We start from the raw sequence: 19,234 nt of genomic DNA, 5'->3' as shown, positions 1-19,234 counted from the left end.
ACCTATGGTCAACTAATCTATGACAAAGGAGGCAAGGATATACAATGTAGGAAAGACAGCCTTTTCAATAAGTGGTGCTGGGAAAACTGGACAGCTACATATAAAAGAATGAAATTAGAACACTCCCTAACACCATGCACAAAAATAAACTCCAAATGGATTAGAGACCTAAATGTAAGACCGGACACTATAAAACTCTTAGAGGAAAACATAGGAAGAACACTCTGACATAAATCACAGCAAGATCTTTTTTGATCCCCTCTTAGAATAATGGAAGTAAAGACAAAAAATAAACAAATGGGACCTAATGAACTTCAAAGCTTTTGCACAGCAAAGGAAACCATAAACAAGACGAAAACACAACCCTCAGAATGGGAGAAAATATTTGCAACCAAATCAACGGACAAAGGATTAATCTCCAAAATATATAAACAGCTCATGCAGCTCAATACTTAAAAAACAAAACAAAACAAAAACAAAAAACAAAAAAACAATCAAAAAATGGGCAGAAGACCTAAACAGACACTTCTCCAAAGAAGACATACAGATGGCCAAGAAGCACATGAAAAGCTACTCAACATTACTAATTATTAGAGAAGTGCAAATCAAAACTACACTGCAGTATCACCTCACACCAGTTAGAATAGGCATCATCAGAAAATCTACAAACAACAAATGCTGGAGAGGGTGTGGAGAAAAGGGAACCCTCTTGCACTGTTGGTGGGAATCAGAAAATCTACAAACAAATGCTGGTGAGGGTGTGGAGAAAAGGGAACTCTCTTGCACTGTTGGTGGGAATGTAAATTGATACACCCACTATGGAGAACAGTATGGAGGTTCCTTACAAAAACTAAAATCAGAATTACCATATGACCCAGCAATTCCACTACTGGGCATATATCCAGAGGAAACCATAATTCAAAAAGACACATGCACCACACAATGGAATATTACTCAGCCATAAAAAGGAACGAAATTGGGTCATTTGTAGAGAAGTGGATGGATCTAGAGACCGTCATATAGTGAAGTAAGTCAGAAAGAGAAAAACAAATATCGTATATTAGCGCATGTATGTGGAACCTAGAAAAATGGTACAGATGAACCGGTTTGCAGGGCAGAACTAGAGATACAGATGTAGAGAACAAGCATATGTATATGGACACCAAGGGGGGAAAGTGGCGGGGTGGTGGTGGTGGTGGTGGTGTGATGAATTGGGAGATTGGGATTGACATGTATACACTAATATCTATAAAATGGATAACTAATAAGAACCTGCTGTATAAAAAAATAAATAAAATTCAAAAATTCAAAAAAAACAGTGGAAGAGGAAAGAGTGAAGTATTATAAAGGTACTCATCATCTTTCGTTTCAGGGTATCAACAAATACTGTCTAAAGTTAATTAAATTAAGAGACAGAGATGTATCTAAGGGTTATGGGTTAACCACCAGAAGAACTGAAAATAAAATCAGTTAGTAGAGGCTGTTCCTGAAGGAGTGTGGGGTAGGGTAGAGAATTACTGCTCTTCATCATGAGCTCTTACAACTATTTGATTTGTTAACACGTGCATTTATAGCTTTGACTAAAATTATTTTTAACGTTTGACAAACACATTCTGTTGGTGAAGCTGTAAGGCAACAAGGCACTATCAAATATGGGAATGTGAACGGGCTCAACCTGTGTGGAGGAGAATTTGACACTTTTCACTAAAGTAAAATTTTACTTTACTCTTTTACAATTTTACTAAAGTGAAATTACATATAAATTTACTCTATGACCCAGCAATCCCACTTCTAAAAATCTATCCCAATGGTATAAGGGTATAAATACCAAAAAGGCACATACACAAGACTATTCATTATAGCATCATATAACACTAGAAGCAACCTAAATGACCATCAGCATGAGACTGGTTGAATAACCCATGGACCATCCATCCAATGGAGTACTATGCTATTACTACAGAGAATAAGGATGACCTATATGTACTACTACAAGTGATCTCTTTAGAGGGTATAAAATGAGAAAAGTAAAGGAGAGAACAGTGCACACAGAATGCTATCATTTCTCTGAAGGGTTGGTGAGGGGAAGTGTGAATATACTATGTGTTTACCTTTTTTCTAATGAAATTAAAAATGAAAAACAATTTTTTAAACTAGCTACCTACAGAGGAGGAAAGGAACAGGGTGGTGTGGGAAGGACAGAAGTTAGACTTTTCTGAATATACCTTTTTTGTAGATTTGGCTTTGAAACCATAGAAGTTTTTTATATAATTATAAAACAAAATTATTTTTAAAAAGCAATCCCAAAAGATTGAAAGAGGAAAAAAAAAACACTATGAATTGAGTTGGTGACACAACCACAGAGAAACTATTCCTAGTGGTTTTAAAACAGTAACTACTATATATTCCTAAAGTGATATACTCTAAGGACAAAAAGAATAGCCAAATTGAAAAAAAAACCCCAAAAACCTGCTTTTAGTACATATTGTTGGTGGTAATGTTGGTATTGCTGTTGAGTTTTTGGATATTGTGGGATAAAGCAAAAAGAATACTTGTGTTGGTGTCATTGGAAATCAGGACTTTCGACATGAGTGATAAGAGATTCAGATGTAAGAATAATGAGGTTAAATTAAAATGCTATGGTCTTGAATTGTAAATACCAATGTGAACATGTGATGTAGTTACCTTAAACACACACACACACACACACACACACACACACACACACTCTTCCTAGTTCTAACCCCTGGAGAAGCCTAGAAATAATGCTACTAGGTTATTTCTAGTAGCAAATAATAATATTTGCTACTAGAAATAACCTAGTAGCAAAAAAAAAAAAAAAAAAGTTCTGAAACCCAGACTCTAATCTCTAACGCCATTTCCCACCAAAAGGAAGCAAGACTCCTTAGAGGAACAGCAGAAAACAGGTCTGGAGCAGGAAACATGCAAGATGAGTCTGCAACATCTCATCATACCAAAAGGCAAGGGAGCTACTAAAAACTACTGAGATTCTGTCAAAAGGACTCTAGAAATTAACTTAAAGAAGCTTCCACTAGACAAAGATAGGGCAAATTAACATCAATGAGAATAACTACAGTAGAGTGAAATATAGCAAACAGGTTTAAATCTATGTGCTTCAAGTGATAGAAAGAAAAGAATCAGTCACCTTGGGAAAATGCTAGAAAACTAACTCAGTCTGAAAAACAAATAAAATGAATCAAATATTTATTCTGCCTTCCCTATATGAACTGCACCTTAGGGTAACCAAATAGTTGATATGCAGAAGTTTTTCTTTATAGAAGTATTCTAGCTAATATCAAGAAGAAATGATGGAAATAAAATATCACCATTTTATAGCCCCTAATAAATTAATGGACCAAAAAGAGATAACCAGACATACTTTACTTCAAAATAATCTAGGACTAGGAGGCAGAGGAGCGTTATGGTCAGTTATCTATAAATGGAACTAAGAAAGCCATAAATTAGTAAGTGCTGAAACTGAGTGATGGGCATTTGGGGGCTCATTATACTATTCTCTCTATTATTATAATGTTTAAATTTTTCCAAAATAAAAAAATTTAAATAATTTTAGCACTCAGAAAAAAAGGAATGAAGTTATATTAAAAAGACAAGAAGTGAACACTGATACCAGCTAAACAAATAAATATAAATGGGGTAAATCTTTCCTAAAACTGAATAAAATTTTTAGTTATTGGTGAAAGAGGAGGCATAAAATATTCTTAAATGCTATTATCATTTTAATTATTTACATGCTCATCTTATCTCTCTTAGTAGACTTTAAGCTTCTTTTCTCCCAACCAGTAAGAGAAATAGTGCTTTGCACATACCAGGATCACAAACCTTCAAATAAATTCAGTAAAATATACAACACATCATCCCAACATACTCACAGAGAAAAAGCAAATACTCTGTCTTTTAAAAAAAAATAACAACAACTATAAAAAGGAACACTTGCTTTCTTTTGACTTTTTTTTTTAACTCTAGGTTCTTCAGACAAGAGTGTCCCATCCACTCCAAACAATATTAATGACAGCTGCCATTTACTAAACGGTCATTTTTCTGCTGAGGGCTAGGCATAAGGTTGCTTTTAATCCTCACAACAACACTAGAGGTGAATTTATTAGCTTCCTTTTATAAATTAAAAAACTGAGGCTCAGAAACTTAGAACTCAGATGGGGATCGTGCGGGTTTGCGGGGACTCTAACCCTAGTGTCTCCGAGGCCCACATCCCCCTGGCTCCTCTCACACCCTGGAGTACAAGAACTGTTTGCTTGAAGTCAAACAGCATCTTTCTCTAGATTGGTTTCCTTCCTCCTATTTATTCATACAGTCTAGGCGAGATCAATGCAACATCCCTGAAACCTTTCCTGTGGCTAAAGTGAGTTCAGAAGTTTATTTTTTCTCTTCCTAAATCTAACATCGACAAATTTCCCCTCAGCAACTCCGCCCAGCCCACTTGAAATCTTACTCATCTAACCAAGCACACACATTCATTAGGGCGCCCTTAAAGATTTCTTCCTTTCTCACCACAGACTAAAATGCCTTCTCCCAATTATAACTTTTCATTTTTCCTCAGAAAAGCAAACACATTATATAACCAGTCCTCACCTTCCAAACACTCATTCATAATAAAACTTTGCTAACCTTGGCAAGTTATCTTTGATTCTTCTCTCACCTCTTACATGTAATTTGTCACCAGGTCTTGTCAATTCTCCCTAAAATCTCTCTCAAAGTCGTCCTTTTTCTTTTGAAAACTAAAACCTCACTTTGGACCTTGATCTTCTGCAATATAAACTATAACACTTCCATAAACCAGTGGTCTCCAATTTTTTTCCATGCATTCCTCCCTATCAGTAAAAAAATCTGAGCATACATCTGAGATATGTATTTTTGTTTATAAATTATAAGAATGTCTTACTACACTCATCTATAGTATATTATTAGAAAACACAAAAACAAACTTTGAAGACTGATATAGAAACAAATGTAGGTCCTAATTTATTTTTTTCACACCCCCGTGGATCATGCTGCACAACCCAGAGATATCACTATTCTAAACTACTGCTGCCAGAGTAATCTTCCTAAAAACCCAAGTCTGATCATACTACATTCCCAACTCAATCCTTCAATGGCATGAGGTCCCAGTAGCACAAACCTGCTTTTTCAACTTCATCACCTATAATCTTTTTCCACATATTCTGTATTTCAGCTATACCTGTAATCTCCCTATCTCTTTTACACACACAGTTCCTTTCATCTGGAATGTCCTTATGCCTGACATACATAACAGTATCTCTAAGAGAAAAATACATTCTTTTTTTGTTTGTTTTGTTTTGGTTTTGGCTGCACCGCGCCGCATGTGGGGTCTTAGTTCCCCAACCAGGGATCGAAACTGTGCCCCCTGCATTAGAAGCGTGGAGTCTTAACCACTGGACCACCAAGGAAATCCCAAAAATACATTCTAACTGCCATAACCAAATTACAAATATACTTTTAGGACGTAACCTACCTTTTCTATAAGAACTCATATATTTTGAACATATATTTTATTACTTCCTTTATTTGGTTCCTTTTCAAGTCCATACTTAGAAATACTTAGAATGGGTATGGATTTCAATTAAAGTAGAGGAGACCAACTTTGCTTTGTTTCCTTTGGTTTACTTCCTTGTTTATCTTTCCATTTTAGAACAAAATCCTTTTAAGCAAAAAGGATGTTTCAAATCCAGAGATTAGTTCCCCCTAGGGCCAGGTAAAAGGCTGAACCTTTGCAACCCACAAGAATTCCAGCCAGAAACTTACACACAGATTTAACAGCCTGAAAAAAAACATGTTTTCCTACAGCAATAGTCCATCCAGGTTTTTATCTTCCCTGTTTCAACCTTCCTGTCTGCTGTGCAAACCCCTCCAAGTTGACTGCAATGACTCAGATTAGAATGATGGAGTTGCAGCAAAACATTTTCCAGAAGTCATGAAAATTCAAGGGACTGCCTCTGGTTACTAATAATGGGGAGCTCAGTCACCAGCAAGACTTCTGTTCCACCACCCCAAGTCTCTGTACTCTCTTCTATGGAGACTGGGAGGGGAGTGCCGTGGTGGAAAGAGGCAGGGGAGGGCCCTGGAGAGGAAGTCACATTTCAACTCCCTAGTCTTATCCCACAGAAGGAAGATATATCAGTTGTGCTACACAACAGGCCTCAAGAAGCAGCCAGCCTGTGGTGCATTTTGGTAATGGAATCCTTTAATGGGTTGTCCAAAAAAAGCCTGGAGCAGAGCAATCTTAAAAAGCCAAGGCTGCTTCTGTATCAGAAAACAAGGATGGGCTTATCCCCATTTCCAACTCATAAAACTTCCGCTGTTCTTCCTCCAGAAATCCCTCCTCCCTTCTCCAAATCTCACTTTTCTTTCAGTTCCAGTTTCACCCTCTTCTGAGAGCCTATCTCTGTCTGCTCTGATCTTTCATTTTCTACACAACTCATGTGGGCCAAATCATAACCACAATGAGATATCACTTTACACAAAGTGGTGCAATTGCTTTGGAAAACAGTTTAACAGTTCCTTAAAAAGGGTTACCATATGATCTAGCAATTCCACTCCTAGGTATATACCCAAGAGAAATGAAAACATATGTCCAAACAAAATGTTCACATCAACATTATTCCTAACAGTGAAACAGTGGAAACAACCCAAATACCTAACAACTGACGAATGGATGAATAAAATGTGGTTTAACCATACAATGAAATATTATTCAATGATAAAAAGTAATGAAATGCTCATATATGCTATATCATGAATAAATTTGGGAACCATTATGTTTAGGGAAAGACAAAGGATTATATTTTATATGATTCCATTTATATGAAACGCCCAGAATTGACAAATCTATAGCAACAATAAGTAGGTTAGTGCTTGCCTAGGGCTGAGAGGGTTTGGGTGGAATGGGGAGCGACCACTAATGGGTATGGGGTTTCTTTCTGGAGTGATGAAAATGTTCTGGATTTGGATAGTGGTATTTGGCGTATACTGAAAACCATTTAATTATATACTGTAAAAGAATAAGTTTTATAGTATGGTTTATTTAATAAAGTTGTTTGCAGATTACCACAGCCTAAAAGGCCCTGCTCAGGACCCCAGTCTCTCTCTGACCTGACCCCAGCCTCCCTGCCATCAGTCACTACCCAAACCCACTATCGGTTCCTGAAATCTGTCTAGGGTTTTCTTGCCTCGAGGCCTCCGTATATGCTGCACTCTGCCTGGAATGAAGTCTTGTGAGTTTCTTTACATGGCTAATGCCTTCTCATCCTTTAAATCTCAGCTCAAATGTCATCTCCACAGTAAGCCCTCCCTCACTACTCTTATCTAAAATAGGACAGCCGCTCCCATCATCCTCTCTCAGCATCTTGTGTTTATAGCACATCCACGTAGCTTTACGTGAACTGATTTTTTTTTCACATGAACTGACTTTTTTTAATCTGTCAGGTCCACCAGATTGTAAACTCCATGAAAGTAGGAATAAATATTATTCCCATTAACTCCCAATGTCTAACAATTCCTGGCATTTTAGTGTCTATTAGGTGGTAATTAACATTTTTATTTCCCTAATGTGTCCTGTCTTCACACATACTGCACCCTCTATTGAGATTACTACCACTACTGCCACCACCACAGTCACCACCATGATCACCACAGCCATCACCATGGCTTCTACTTCTGCCACCATTCTTACCCCTTTCACACCCTTACTCATCTCTCCTGTCTCAACTGAAACATCTTTATGAAGCATTCTTTCTTTGGAAGCCCTCCTTAGGAGACAGTCTCTCCTTCACTTATTCACCTATTCATCACGGGCTCCATCTCCACTATAGCAATGATCTTATTGTCCGACACTCAGGTTTCCTGGTGGGGAGGGGACTTGGAGGGAGTTGGTTTTGTTTTACACTCCTGTCTCACTACTACTTTGGAGAGCCTTAAAGCAAAATCTTTTCATTTTTGTGTCCCTAGTACTTAGCATACTACTGGGCACATAACATAGTACTGAAGACAGGTATACAGGCTAATGCAGAATAAACACCACCACAAAGCCAAATCAGCTGCCCTGTCCTGTCTGTATGCCTTCATATCTTTGAGTATGCTTCTCTCAAAGTCCATAAATGTCAGGTTTCTTCAAACTCACTTAGAATACTTCCTTCAATTACTTACAATCCACTTCCTGCCCTTGGTGCCTGGAAACAATTTCTAGGATGTCACCACAAGCAATATTAAACTGCCACAGTTTCCTGCTGTGTGTCTACATTATCAGTTAAATTGCTTCATATTAACCACATTCCAGTCCACTGGGATCACTCAAACACTAAATAAGATTTAAACATACCTGTTGAAGACTGGCAGTTACCATTGCTCCTTTTATCTCTCTAGATAAATAAATGTCTGCTCAGGTTTAAGGTTTAGGAGCTTTCCAGAGTGCTACCTGAATACTGGTGACCTTTTCTTTCCTTTGTCAAGTAGATGTTTGGTCTGAGGCAAGACAAGTTTCCTTTATTAAAATGAACATGAACTAAACAAACACTCTTCAGAAAAAATAAGGAACTGCTGCCTAGACCAGGGCAATTTCGCTTAAAAACTTAACACTTGGGCTTCCCTGGTGGCACAGTGGTTGAGGGTCCGCCTGCCGATGCAGGGGACACGGGTTTGTGTCCCGGTCCGGGAAGATCCCACATGCCGCGGAGCGGCTGGGCCCGTGAGCCATGGCCGCTGGGCTTGCGCGTCCGGAACCTGTGTTCCGCGACGGGAGAGGCCGCAGCAGTGAGAGGCCCTCGTACCGCAAAAAAAAAAAACAAAAAAAACTTAACACTTAAACACTCTTCCTCCTCAAGAGTTCAAATAGCAAACTGTTATTTTTTAGCTCTATGTACATTCAACCCAGAGCCTTTAGTTAGGAACTTAATTCAGATCCTCACGTATTTCTTAAAAGCATTCCATAAACTCTTCCTAAACATTATGTGTCAGGTACTGGGTTTGACACAGGGAACTCAAAAGACAAATAAGACAGTCCCTGCTCTCAAGAAGTTTATGTCGGGCTTCGTATAGGAGACACACAAGGAACTGGATTTAGTGCTATGACAGTGATAAACACAGGGAGCCACAGAAACAGACAAAAGACACCTGGACTAGGTGGGGGGAGAGGGGGCACATATGAAGGACACCTGGCCTATGCTGGGGGGAGGGTCCACAGATGAAGGACACCTGGCCTAGGTGGGGGACGAGGGGGCATGGATGAAGGACACCTGGCCTAGGTTGGGGGAGAGGGGGCAGGGATGAAGGACACCTGGCCTAGGTGGGGGGCCGTCCACAGATGAAGGACACCTGGCCTAGGCGGGGGACGAGGGGGCACGGATGAAGGACACCTGGCCTAGGTGGGGGAAGAGGGGGCACGGATGAAGGACACTGGCCTAGGTTGGGGATAAGGGGGCATGGATGAAGGACACCTGGCCTAGGCTGAGGAGGGGTGGGGGCAGGGCACTGTCATCAGGGTAGGATTCCTCGGAAGGGCATCTGATCTAAGGCCTATAAACCCCCATTCTCTCATTTGAAAAATGTAGCTAACAGTAGCTACATCATTGGACAGTTGTGAGGATTTGATAAAATGGTTCACATAAAGCACTACCACCATGCCCGACACAGAAATTGTGTTCAACCAGCCTTAGCTTAAAAGGAAAGTCTGAACAAGCACTGAACCTCAACACCTGTGCCTAGCAACTCACCTGCTTTACTACTGATCATATAACAGACACCAGCTTCACAATTACACAGAGTATTGTTTTTAATCAATTTTTATGTTTTAATGAGAGAATGCTGAGTCCTGCTCTGCATGTTCAGTCTAATTCCTGGATCATCAAAACCTTTTTCTCCGTTACCTAAAACTCACAGTTCTCTTGACATTTCTGGTATAAAATATAGCAGTTTTCTTAGTCTTTTGATAGAGAAGGTGTAAAAGAAACTAACAATTACCGACTTTTTAATATGGGCCCAGCAGTCATGTTGATACTGTGTTTATTGCACATAATGACCCTGCAACATACAGTCTTCCCCATTTTACCCTCAGAGCAACTGAGGCAGAAAGAGGTATTTTGTACAAAGTTTCGTAGTCAGCGAATAGGAATCCAAATCTGATTCCACATTGTTAGCCTGACTGGACCACACAATATCAGAGATGAGGAGAGAAAGCACAGGCGGCCAGAGCGCTCTCCTGCTCAGAGGGGCACCCTATGTTCTCCTCCCCCACCCCCAAGACTGTCCTACACAACAGAGCCTGCACACTTAGACTACACCTCAGCCGGGTGAACACCTTGAGCTCAGTCTGTTCTTTCCTGTCAGGATGGAACAGACGGTCAGTAGTAATCAAAGCCCTGTTTCCCCCCAAAATTAAGGCAGCGCCTAAGAAGATGGCTTTCTCACCACCTGTCCATCCTCATTCCTACCTGCAGGCAGAAGCTACATAGTCAACAGTCACCATAAATCACAACTACTTCTCATAATTTCTCTCTTCATACTCCCTTTCAGCCTCACCACAAGCTAACATAATTCCCATGTCTAAGTTTTTATCACCGAGCAGTCTAGTTTCAAGATCAAGAAGGCTATTCTTTATACTAATTTGCTTAACAGAACTTCATGCATTAGTATAAGTTCTCTTGCCCAAGCACTCAGATAAATAGATGGGCTCCACAAAACACTCTTAAGGTATGTATTTGTCAACCTGCAACATTCAAGAGCAAGACAGAGACCTGATGCCTAGTCATCTGAACTTCCACTTGTTGGATTTTCATGCTGATTCTGACACTGACTTGCCTCATATCTGGCAAGTTTCTGAACTTCTCTGTAACAAGAAAGGTAAGCATCCTCACAAGTATACTCTGCAACTCTATGGTGGCTTTTGTGAAGTGTTTCTAAGTGCTACTGAAATCCCAAGTTTACAACTCTTATTTGGAAGCAGGAGCTAAACTTGGAGTGCCTCTTTAATACCAATGCTCCACACACTACATCTTTTTACCTCCCAAGCTTCTTAAGCTCTTATTTGGAGCATGCTTCTTTTTCCCCTCATTTCCACAAAAATCAAGAATTAACAGGGTACTCATCCAACTCTTCCATTTTCATTATCATAAGCAAACTTTTCTAGTCTCCGGGTTGCTGCAGCCTGTTAAAATACATTTTGTGAATGGAGGCCTAAGCCAGTCAGGGGACTACAAGGCTGGGCAAAGGACACACTGCATGGACATCGACGGGACAAGAGGTGCAATGCTTGAATAATTATTAGATTTCACCCATAAGGCCCTTCCCCTTTCAAACTTCCCTAGCATAATTCTCAAAATGCTGAAGTAAACACATGTCTCAGACTTTCTTGTAAGCGGGTTTAAAGTATCCTATGAAAGCTGTTTTAAGGAAAAGCCTGTGCTGCTAACTGGGTTTTTAAGTGCCGTTAAACAATTCTATTACTCAGAGAAAAAGTGAACATTTGTTAGTGATTAGAGATAAGGCATCTCATGTTCTGGAACTGAGGAAGGGAGAGGCCAAAAGAGGACCTGGCTGGGAGCGGAGATAGAGTTCAAACCAACACACCCAAATGGGACTGCATAAAAGTTGCACTCTCCAAAGTCAACTTCTAGGTCTAGAAAGAGGGCAACAATGTTTCAATGGGTTCCCAAGTCAGATGTATCAACATTTTCCCGGGAAAACTAACCCCTCACCAGGGACTCCAGATGAATGAATGAGTGAGGGAATTTGCCAGATTGAATTACAAAACCTTTCCAACGATTATCAAGATCAGGTGCTCGGTTACAGCACAGAGGTATCTTCCCTCACAGCCTTTGGCCCTCGCTGTGGGGAGACTTGCATAGATACGAGGGGGAAACAGGAGCAGAGAGAAAAGGGCCTTCCTCCCCGGGCCATCCAGACCTTCAGTCCTTGAGTGGCCCCTCCCTCTGAAAATCTCACGCGACTTCTATGGGGGCCCGCAGGCCTTAAGCAGCCAGGACCTGCCCCACTCTCAGGGGCGCCCCAAACACCCATTTGGGGAGTTGCTTCTAGAGATTTCTCGCCCTCCCCCCAACAGTTGTGTGACCGTTTTCAGAGGCTCTCTGTAACCCCGGGGAGGGGGCCACCTTGTAATCTCAGCTGTTCCCGCCCTCAGGTGAGGAGAGGACAACTGACCACCAGCGCCCTTCCACCCCGCGCGCACCCCGCCCCCGCGCCTCCCTGGATCGTCATGGCAACCGTCCCCCTCCCCGCGTGCCGGCGTCACGCGAGGAGCCCCTTGGGCCCCGGCAACAAGTCCCCCGCGCGGCCCGAGGCCTGCAGCTCTTGCCCTGCAGCCCTTGCCCGGCCTCGCCGCCCCTCACCCGGCCCGGCTCCGCCCGGCCCGGCCGCACTCACTTGATCCTGGAGCCCATGGTCCCCGGGCCTCCTCATGGGCCCGCGGGCCCCGCTCGGCGCTGCGCTGCCCGCCCGCCCGCGGCCGACCGGCCTCCCTCCGGCGCTCTCCCCGCCCCTTCCTCCCTTCCCTCAGGCTGGGGCCCGCCCGCTCGAGGCTCGCTCCCCCGCCGCCGCCGCCGCCGCCGCCTCCCGGGGTTAATGCACTCGCTTCAGCCCGGCGAACGCCATGGTCCCCGGCGCGCGTGCCCGGCGCGCGCCGCCCCCTCCGCCTCTCACACCGCCGCCCCCTCCCGCCCGCACCGCCGCCGCCCGTGGGGGCTGCCGGGAAGTGTAGTCCGCTCGCGGGAGACAGTGCCGCGTGAGGGCGGTTACGGTGGCGGGAACCGCGCGTCCGCCGGGGTGGACTCCCGGAGCTCGGTGCGTTGTACTTTCCGGGTGCAGGCCCCTAAAGACCTCCTCTCCCACTGTTCTCCTATAGAAACCAACACCTACAACCCCTCTGAAAAGATCTTCATCCCACAGAGACCCCCAAGCTCACCTGAAGAAACCTTTACCCATTCCTCTCCTGTGGAGTCCTCCCACCCAGTGGTTCTGGCGTAGAGATAATCTGTCTCCCATTCAGGCCTCCAGGAACGCGTGCCCGGCGCGCGCCGCCCCCTCCGCCTCTCACACCGCCGCCCCCTCCCGCCCGCACCGCCGCCGCCCGTGGGGGCTGCCGGGAAGTGTAGTCCGCTCGCGGGAGACAGTGCCGCGTGAGGGCGGTTACGGTGGCGGGAACCGCGCGTCCGACGGGGTGGACTCCCGGAGCTCGGTGCGTTGTACTTTCCGGGTGCAGGCCCCTAAAGACCTCCTCTCCCACTGTTCTCCTATAGAAACCAACACCTACAACCCCTCTGAAAAGATCTTCATCCCACAGAGACCCCCAAGCTCACCTGAAGAAACCTTTACCCATTCCTCTCCTGTGGAGTCCTCCCACCCAGTGGTTCTGGCGTAGAGATAATCTGTCTCCCATTCAGGCCTCCAGGAAGACACAACTTTTTCCTTTGAAAATCCCATACCTTTCAGTAAGTTCCTTAAGGGAGCCATAGCCCCTCTTCTCTGTCACACCAGCCACTTCCCCAACATGCTTCTTGATGGAGACCCCCTTAGACCTTAAACCTCTTAGACCTTTAAGGAGACCTCACATCCCCACAGGAAAGCCACCTGAGGGCTTCATAGGACCCATTTAGTGGCTCTGCTCTGCCCTATCCTTGAGGATCTCTGCCTCCCTTTGTTAGCCATTTGGGGGGCTCCAGTAGAGAAATCTCATGTCACCATAACAGTCCCTGATAGAGACTAAGTCAAGGCAAATGAAGGTACTTGAGAGCTAAGATCACCAACCTGCTCCCCCTTGGGGCTCATTTTAATGAATGCCCCAATATCATCCCCTCTAGGCCTGGAGGAATCACAAAGGCAGCAGTAATGATCACTACCATTAGCTACTGTTCAGTGCATGGGTGAGTGAGTGCCCTCTCTGAAGCAGGCACTCTATTTCCCCTACATGGTTAGCATTAGCACCAATGCTCACAATAATCTTGTGAGTTTACCCCCTCTTTTCACAAAGAGGAAACTGAGGCATGTGTTCAAGGTTACATAGCAACTGGTGGAGTGGAGATTAGCATCCGGGCTGAGTAATTCCAGACATGTGACATAGTTATGCTTTAGGATGGCACCTTTGGCCACAAGTCAGAAGACACTGTAGGTTCATGGTTCACTTTTGAAATTAGGCTTTTCTTCTCTTTTTTACACTTTTCTGTTCTGAAATTCCATTCATCTCTTCTCACATTTTAGCTCTTATAAATTCATGGAGTGGCTCCCCACCATACAGTCACTACAGTAACTAGTCCCAGCCAGGCCGGGAGCAGAGAAAGCAAGAACTCCTTTTGGAGTTAACATTCTGGATAAAGATAAAGTCTCTCTTTTGCCTATACCCTGAGGTTGTTGAAGGCATAGAATGAAGTTTTTTGAATTCAAACAAACAAACAAAAATTTAAAATGTCCAAAATGCCATTTTGAATTCAAAGTCTTTTGCATCCAGACACCAACACTGACTTATAAACAACCCCAGGAGCAAAGCTCTGCTAGACAGGCAGGGCCTCTGTGGTGTTTATTCACCTAGTTTCCTATGAACCCTGTCCAAGGAACAGTTGTTATCAAGATCTTGCCTGGAATGAGCAGCCAGTTCAAAAGCTCTGAGCAGGAGACTATAAATAAAACAGAGTTATTTGGTGGAGGACAAAGCTGGCTGCTTTTCAAAGGAGGTTGTAGCTATCCTGGCCACAGAAATGTCTGAGTGCCTGCTGGGTGGTGGTGGTGGTGGTGGTGGTGTGTGTGTGTATGACAGAGGGGGAGACTGGATGGGGAGGGCTATATATCTGTCCAGGTGGCCTCTGAGACTGCAGGGTGGTCTGGGGAGAACACATTGAACAGGGAGTTAGGAGCCTGGATTCTAATGCTAGCTCCATCACTGACTAGCAGAGAGATTTTAAGCAAATGGTGAGACAATCGTCTGCTTCAATTTCCTCCTCAGTAGAATGGGTAGAGAGCTCAAGGAGGAGCTCACATCATGAGAGAGAGTGTGATGGAGAAATTAAGAGGGCAGGCTCTGGAGCCAGACTGCCTGGGTTCAAATCTCAGCTCTGTCTGTTACTAAATACGTGCCCTCGGGTAAGTTATTCCCTTTCTCTGTGCCTCAGGTTCTTTGTCTGTAAAATGGAAATGATGGCAATGGCTCTATCTTACTGAGGTGGCATGGGAATTAAATGAGTTAATGACACTTACAAAGTATGTAAACAGTGACTAATATATAGTAAGCACTCAAAAATGATCAGCAACTATTATATGCAAGACACTTAGCACAGTTTGGCTTCTATTATTAATAGTAATAACCTTCATAATAAATAGTCCTGTACTTGAATTCAGTAGACCTGAGTTCCCAGCCCAGGATGTAATTGTTTACATTCTAAAACAATTAGAAGTCAGTTCAACTGTGAAAGATAGAAGACTGAAATAACAGTGGCTGAAAAAAAATAGAAGTTTATTTCTCTTTCACATAAGGTCAGGAGATGAACATTCCAGAGCTGGTATGACAATTCCACAAATCATACTCTAAGATTTGAAGGCATATCGACAGGACAGGGCAGCTGATTTGGTGTTGGGTTGGTGTTTATTCTGCATTAGGTTGTAAATGTGTCTTCTGTTCCTCAGACTGTGACCTCTTTGAGGTTGGTTAGCCAGAATTCTACCTTATTGCTCCCCTATTCTCCAGATGCAGCTTTCACCTCAGGGTCCAAGATGGCTGCTTGAACTACCTCGCCTTCTAATCTGCGACCAAGCCAAAGGAAAGGAAGACAGTCATGCCCCACCCCAAGACCTAATCTTTAAGTACATTTCCCTGGAGTTGCACCTACTGCTCCTTTTACATTCCATGGGTCAGAACTTAGTTATACAACCACATCTCACTAGGAAATATAGCCTTTATTTCAGAAATCATGTGCACAGCTGAAGCCGGGGTGGGTGGTGTGTTTCCAGGGAAGAAGGGGAGTACAGACATTGCAATCTCAGCCAAGCCATGCTTGGCTATGTGACCTTGGACAAGCCCTTGACTTTCTCTGGCCCTCAGTTTCCCTATATCCAAAGTAAGAGATTCAGGCCAGATGACCTCTCTCCAAAGTCCTTTTCCATTCCAAAATTCTCTAATCAGTAGCTTACTGTTTTGTAATTCCTTTACACCTAGGTGAATCTGATGTCGTTCAAATAAAAGGAGACCTCTCTGCCAAGTACATGGCAGAATCAACGGTTGGAATTAAAACCTACTGGTGATGAGAAGGGGTTTAGGAACTTTACCTTCTAGACTATTGTCAAAATAGGCTAACTAAGCACATCTAGCAGATAAAAAGTCCAACAGTGTGTGTGATACCACCCATGCAGACACTGATGCTTCTGGGTTTCCAAGCTGGCTCTCACTCCTCTGTACCTGTTTGGTTTTTCTGCTTAGGATTTAAAGGACTGTGTCTATTGAGGGGAGAAGAGCAATCCCAAGGAGTTTTAATACCCCACTAATGATACAGTATGAAACGGCAGGATTGGGCTTCCCTGGTGGCGCAGTGGTTGCGCGTCCGCCTGCCGATGCAGGGGAACCGGGTTCGCGCCCCGGTCTGGGAGGATCCCACATGCTGTGGAGCGGCTGGGCCCGTGAGCCATGGCCGCTGAGCCTGCGCGTCCGGAGCCTGTGCTCCGCAACGGGAGAGGCCGCAGCAGAGGGAGGCCCGCATACCACAAAAAAAAAAAAAAGAAACGGCAGGACTGCTGGGCCAGTGGTCTATTATTCCTAGTATACTTAGTTGTGATTATATATATTTTTTAATTGAGATATAATTTACATGTCATAAAATTCAGCATTTTAATGTGTACAATTCAGTGGTTGTTAGAATAGTCACAAAGTTGTGCAACTACCACCAATGTCTAATTCTAGAACACTTCATCCCCAAAAGATACCCTGCACCCATTAACAGTCATTCACCTTTCCTGCCCTCCCCAGAGCCCCTGGCAACCATAAATCTACTTTCTGCCTCTGTGGATTTGCCTATTCATACAAGTGAAATCATTTAATAATATGGCCTTTCTGTCTGGCTTCTTGTACTTAATATAATATTTTCAAAGTTCATCCATGTACCATCTATCAGTACTTCATTCTTTTTTATTGTGTAATAATATTCTATTGTATGAATAGGCCACATTTTGTTTGTGCACAATTGTTATTGATGGATATTGGGGTTGTTTCCACTTTTTGGCCATTATGATTCCTATGATTATTTTTGTGTGGACATATGTTTCTAATTATCTTGGGTGTTGTGGTTATATTCTGCAGGAAGAATCCACAGCTCAATTAAATAGGGGTGCTGCTCCCCTCACCCAAAAAAGGAGGGTTATGTAATGAGGTAAATTTGGGATATGCAGAATCATACCAAGTTAAATGGGTTTCTTTACTGAACTTCTCGTGAACTTTCAGGTTGGCAAAGTGCACTGTGGATCGCCTAAGAGGTGAAGGTAGGCAATACATACCAGTCGTTAAGAGAACCAACTCTGGAATTAGGCAGACCTAACTTGCTAGTTGAGTGAACTTGGAGAAAGTTAAACTCTCTGAGCCTTAGTTTCCTCATCTTTAATAAGGGGATTATAATACGCACCTCATGAAGATGAAATGAAATAAAGAATGTAAGATTCCTGCTTTATATTTGGTATTTAATAAATGAGATTATTGTTCTTGTTTTGTTTTTTTGTTTCTTTTTGGCCTTGCCGTGCGGCTTGCAGGATCTTAGTTCACTGACCAGGGATTGAACCAGGGCCCACAGCAGTGAAAGTGCTGAGTCCTAACTGCTGGACCGCCAGGGAATTCCTGAGATTATTATTCTTCTATACTGTCATATTGATAAAGACAGGAAAAATATCGACTTGTCCATATCTAGACCTCACCATCTAGTACAGAGCCTGGCATGCAGGCAGTGACTAATAAATATTGAATTATTTACTCATTCGAGGCACATTTCCTAAGAATAATAAGCCTCAGAACAAGATTTGGTACTAATTTTTTTCTTAAATTTGAACTTAGTATACTGAATTAGTACATCTTTACCTTCTATTTTTCATATTTTATTTTTTACATTGTGGTAAAATATGCATAACATAAAATTTACCACTTTAACAATTTTTAAGTGTACAGGTCAGTGGTAGTATGTATATTCACATTATTATGCAACTATCACCATCACCCATCTCCAGAACTTTTTCCAAAATCGTTCTAAACTGAAACTTACCTATTAAACAATATATCCCATTCCTCCCTCCCCCAGCCCCTGGCAGTCACATCCTACTTTCTGTCTCTATGAACTTGACTACTGTAAGTACCTCATGTAAGTGGAATCATACAGTATTTGTCCTTCTGTGACTGGCTTATCACACTTAGCATAATGTCTTCAAGGTTCATTCATGGTGAAACATATATCAGAATCTCCTTCCTTTCCATTGTTTATCCAATCATCTGTCACTTGGGTTGCTTCCACCTTTTGGCTATTGTGAACAATGCTGCTATGAACATGGGTGTACAGATAACTGTTTGTGTCCATGCTTTCAGTTCTTTTGAGTATATACTCAGAAGTGAAATTGCTGGATCATGGGGTAATTCTATTTTTAATTTTTTTTGAGGAACCACCATACTGTCTTACATTCCCACCAGCAGGGCATAAGGGTTCCAATTTCTCCACCTCCTCACCAACACTTGTTATTTTCTGTGTGTGTGTGTGTGTGTGTGTGTGTGTGTGTGTGTGTGTGTGTGTGTCTGTTTTTTGGGTTTTTTAATATATTTATTTTATTTATTTTTATTTTGGCTACCTTGGGTCTTCGTTACTGCGTGCGGGCTTTCTCTAGTTGCGGTGAGCCGGGGCTACTCTTCATTGCGGTGCGCGGGCTTCTCTTGCTGTGGAGCACAGGCTCTAGGCATGCGGGCTTCAGTAGTTGTGGCATGCAGTCTTCAGTAGTTGTGACTCCAGGGCTCTAGCGTGCATGCTCAGTAGTTGTGGCGCACGGGCTTAGTTGCTCTGCGGCATGTGGGATCTTCCCGGACCAGGGATCGAACCCATGTCCCCTGAACTGGCAAGCAGATTCTTAACCACTGTGCTACCAGGGAAGTCCAGTTCTTTTCTTTTTTTCTTTTTTTTTTTTTTTTTTGCGGTATGCGGGCCTCTCACTG

General features: G+C 42.9%; 1 protein-coding gene across 9 annotated transcripts in view; it reads right to left on the bottom strand.

Annotated features, from left to right (window-relative positions):
- The window catches only part of DENND1A (DENN domain containing 1A), a 547,848-nt gene extending 535,305 nt beyond the window's left edge, over window positions 1–12,543 (bottom strand). For all 9 annotated transcript variants that reach the window (XM_028493529.2, XM_028493534.2, XM_028493531.2 and 6 more), the window contains exon 1: window positions 12,448–12,543. In XM_028493529.2, the coding sequence (XP_028349330.1) occupies window positions 12,448–12,464 (17 nt within the window). In that variant the 5' untranslated portion in view covers window positions 12,465–12,543. The remainder of the gene's footprint in view (window positions 1–12,447) is intronic.
- Between the last annotated feature and the right edge of the window lie 6,691 nt (window positions 12,544–19,234).

The sequence above is a fragment of the Physeter macrocephalus genome, chromosome 9 (assembly GCF_002837175.3).
Source record: "Physeter macrocephalus isolate SW-GA chromosome 9, ASM283717v5, whole genome shotgun sequence".
Classification (NCBI taxonomy): domain Eukaryota; kingdom Metazoa; phylum Chordata; class Mammalia; order Artiodactyla; family Physeteridae; genus Physeter; species Physeter macrocephalus.
This window is presented reverse-complemented; position numbering and strand designations above follow the sequence as displayed.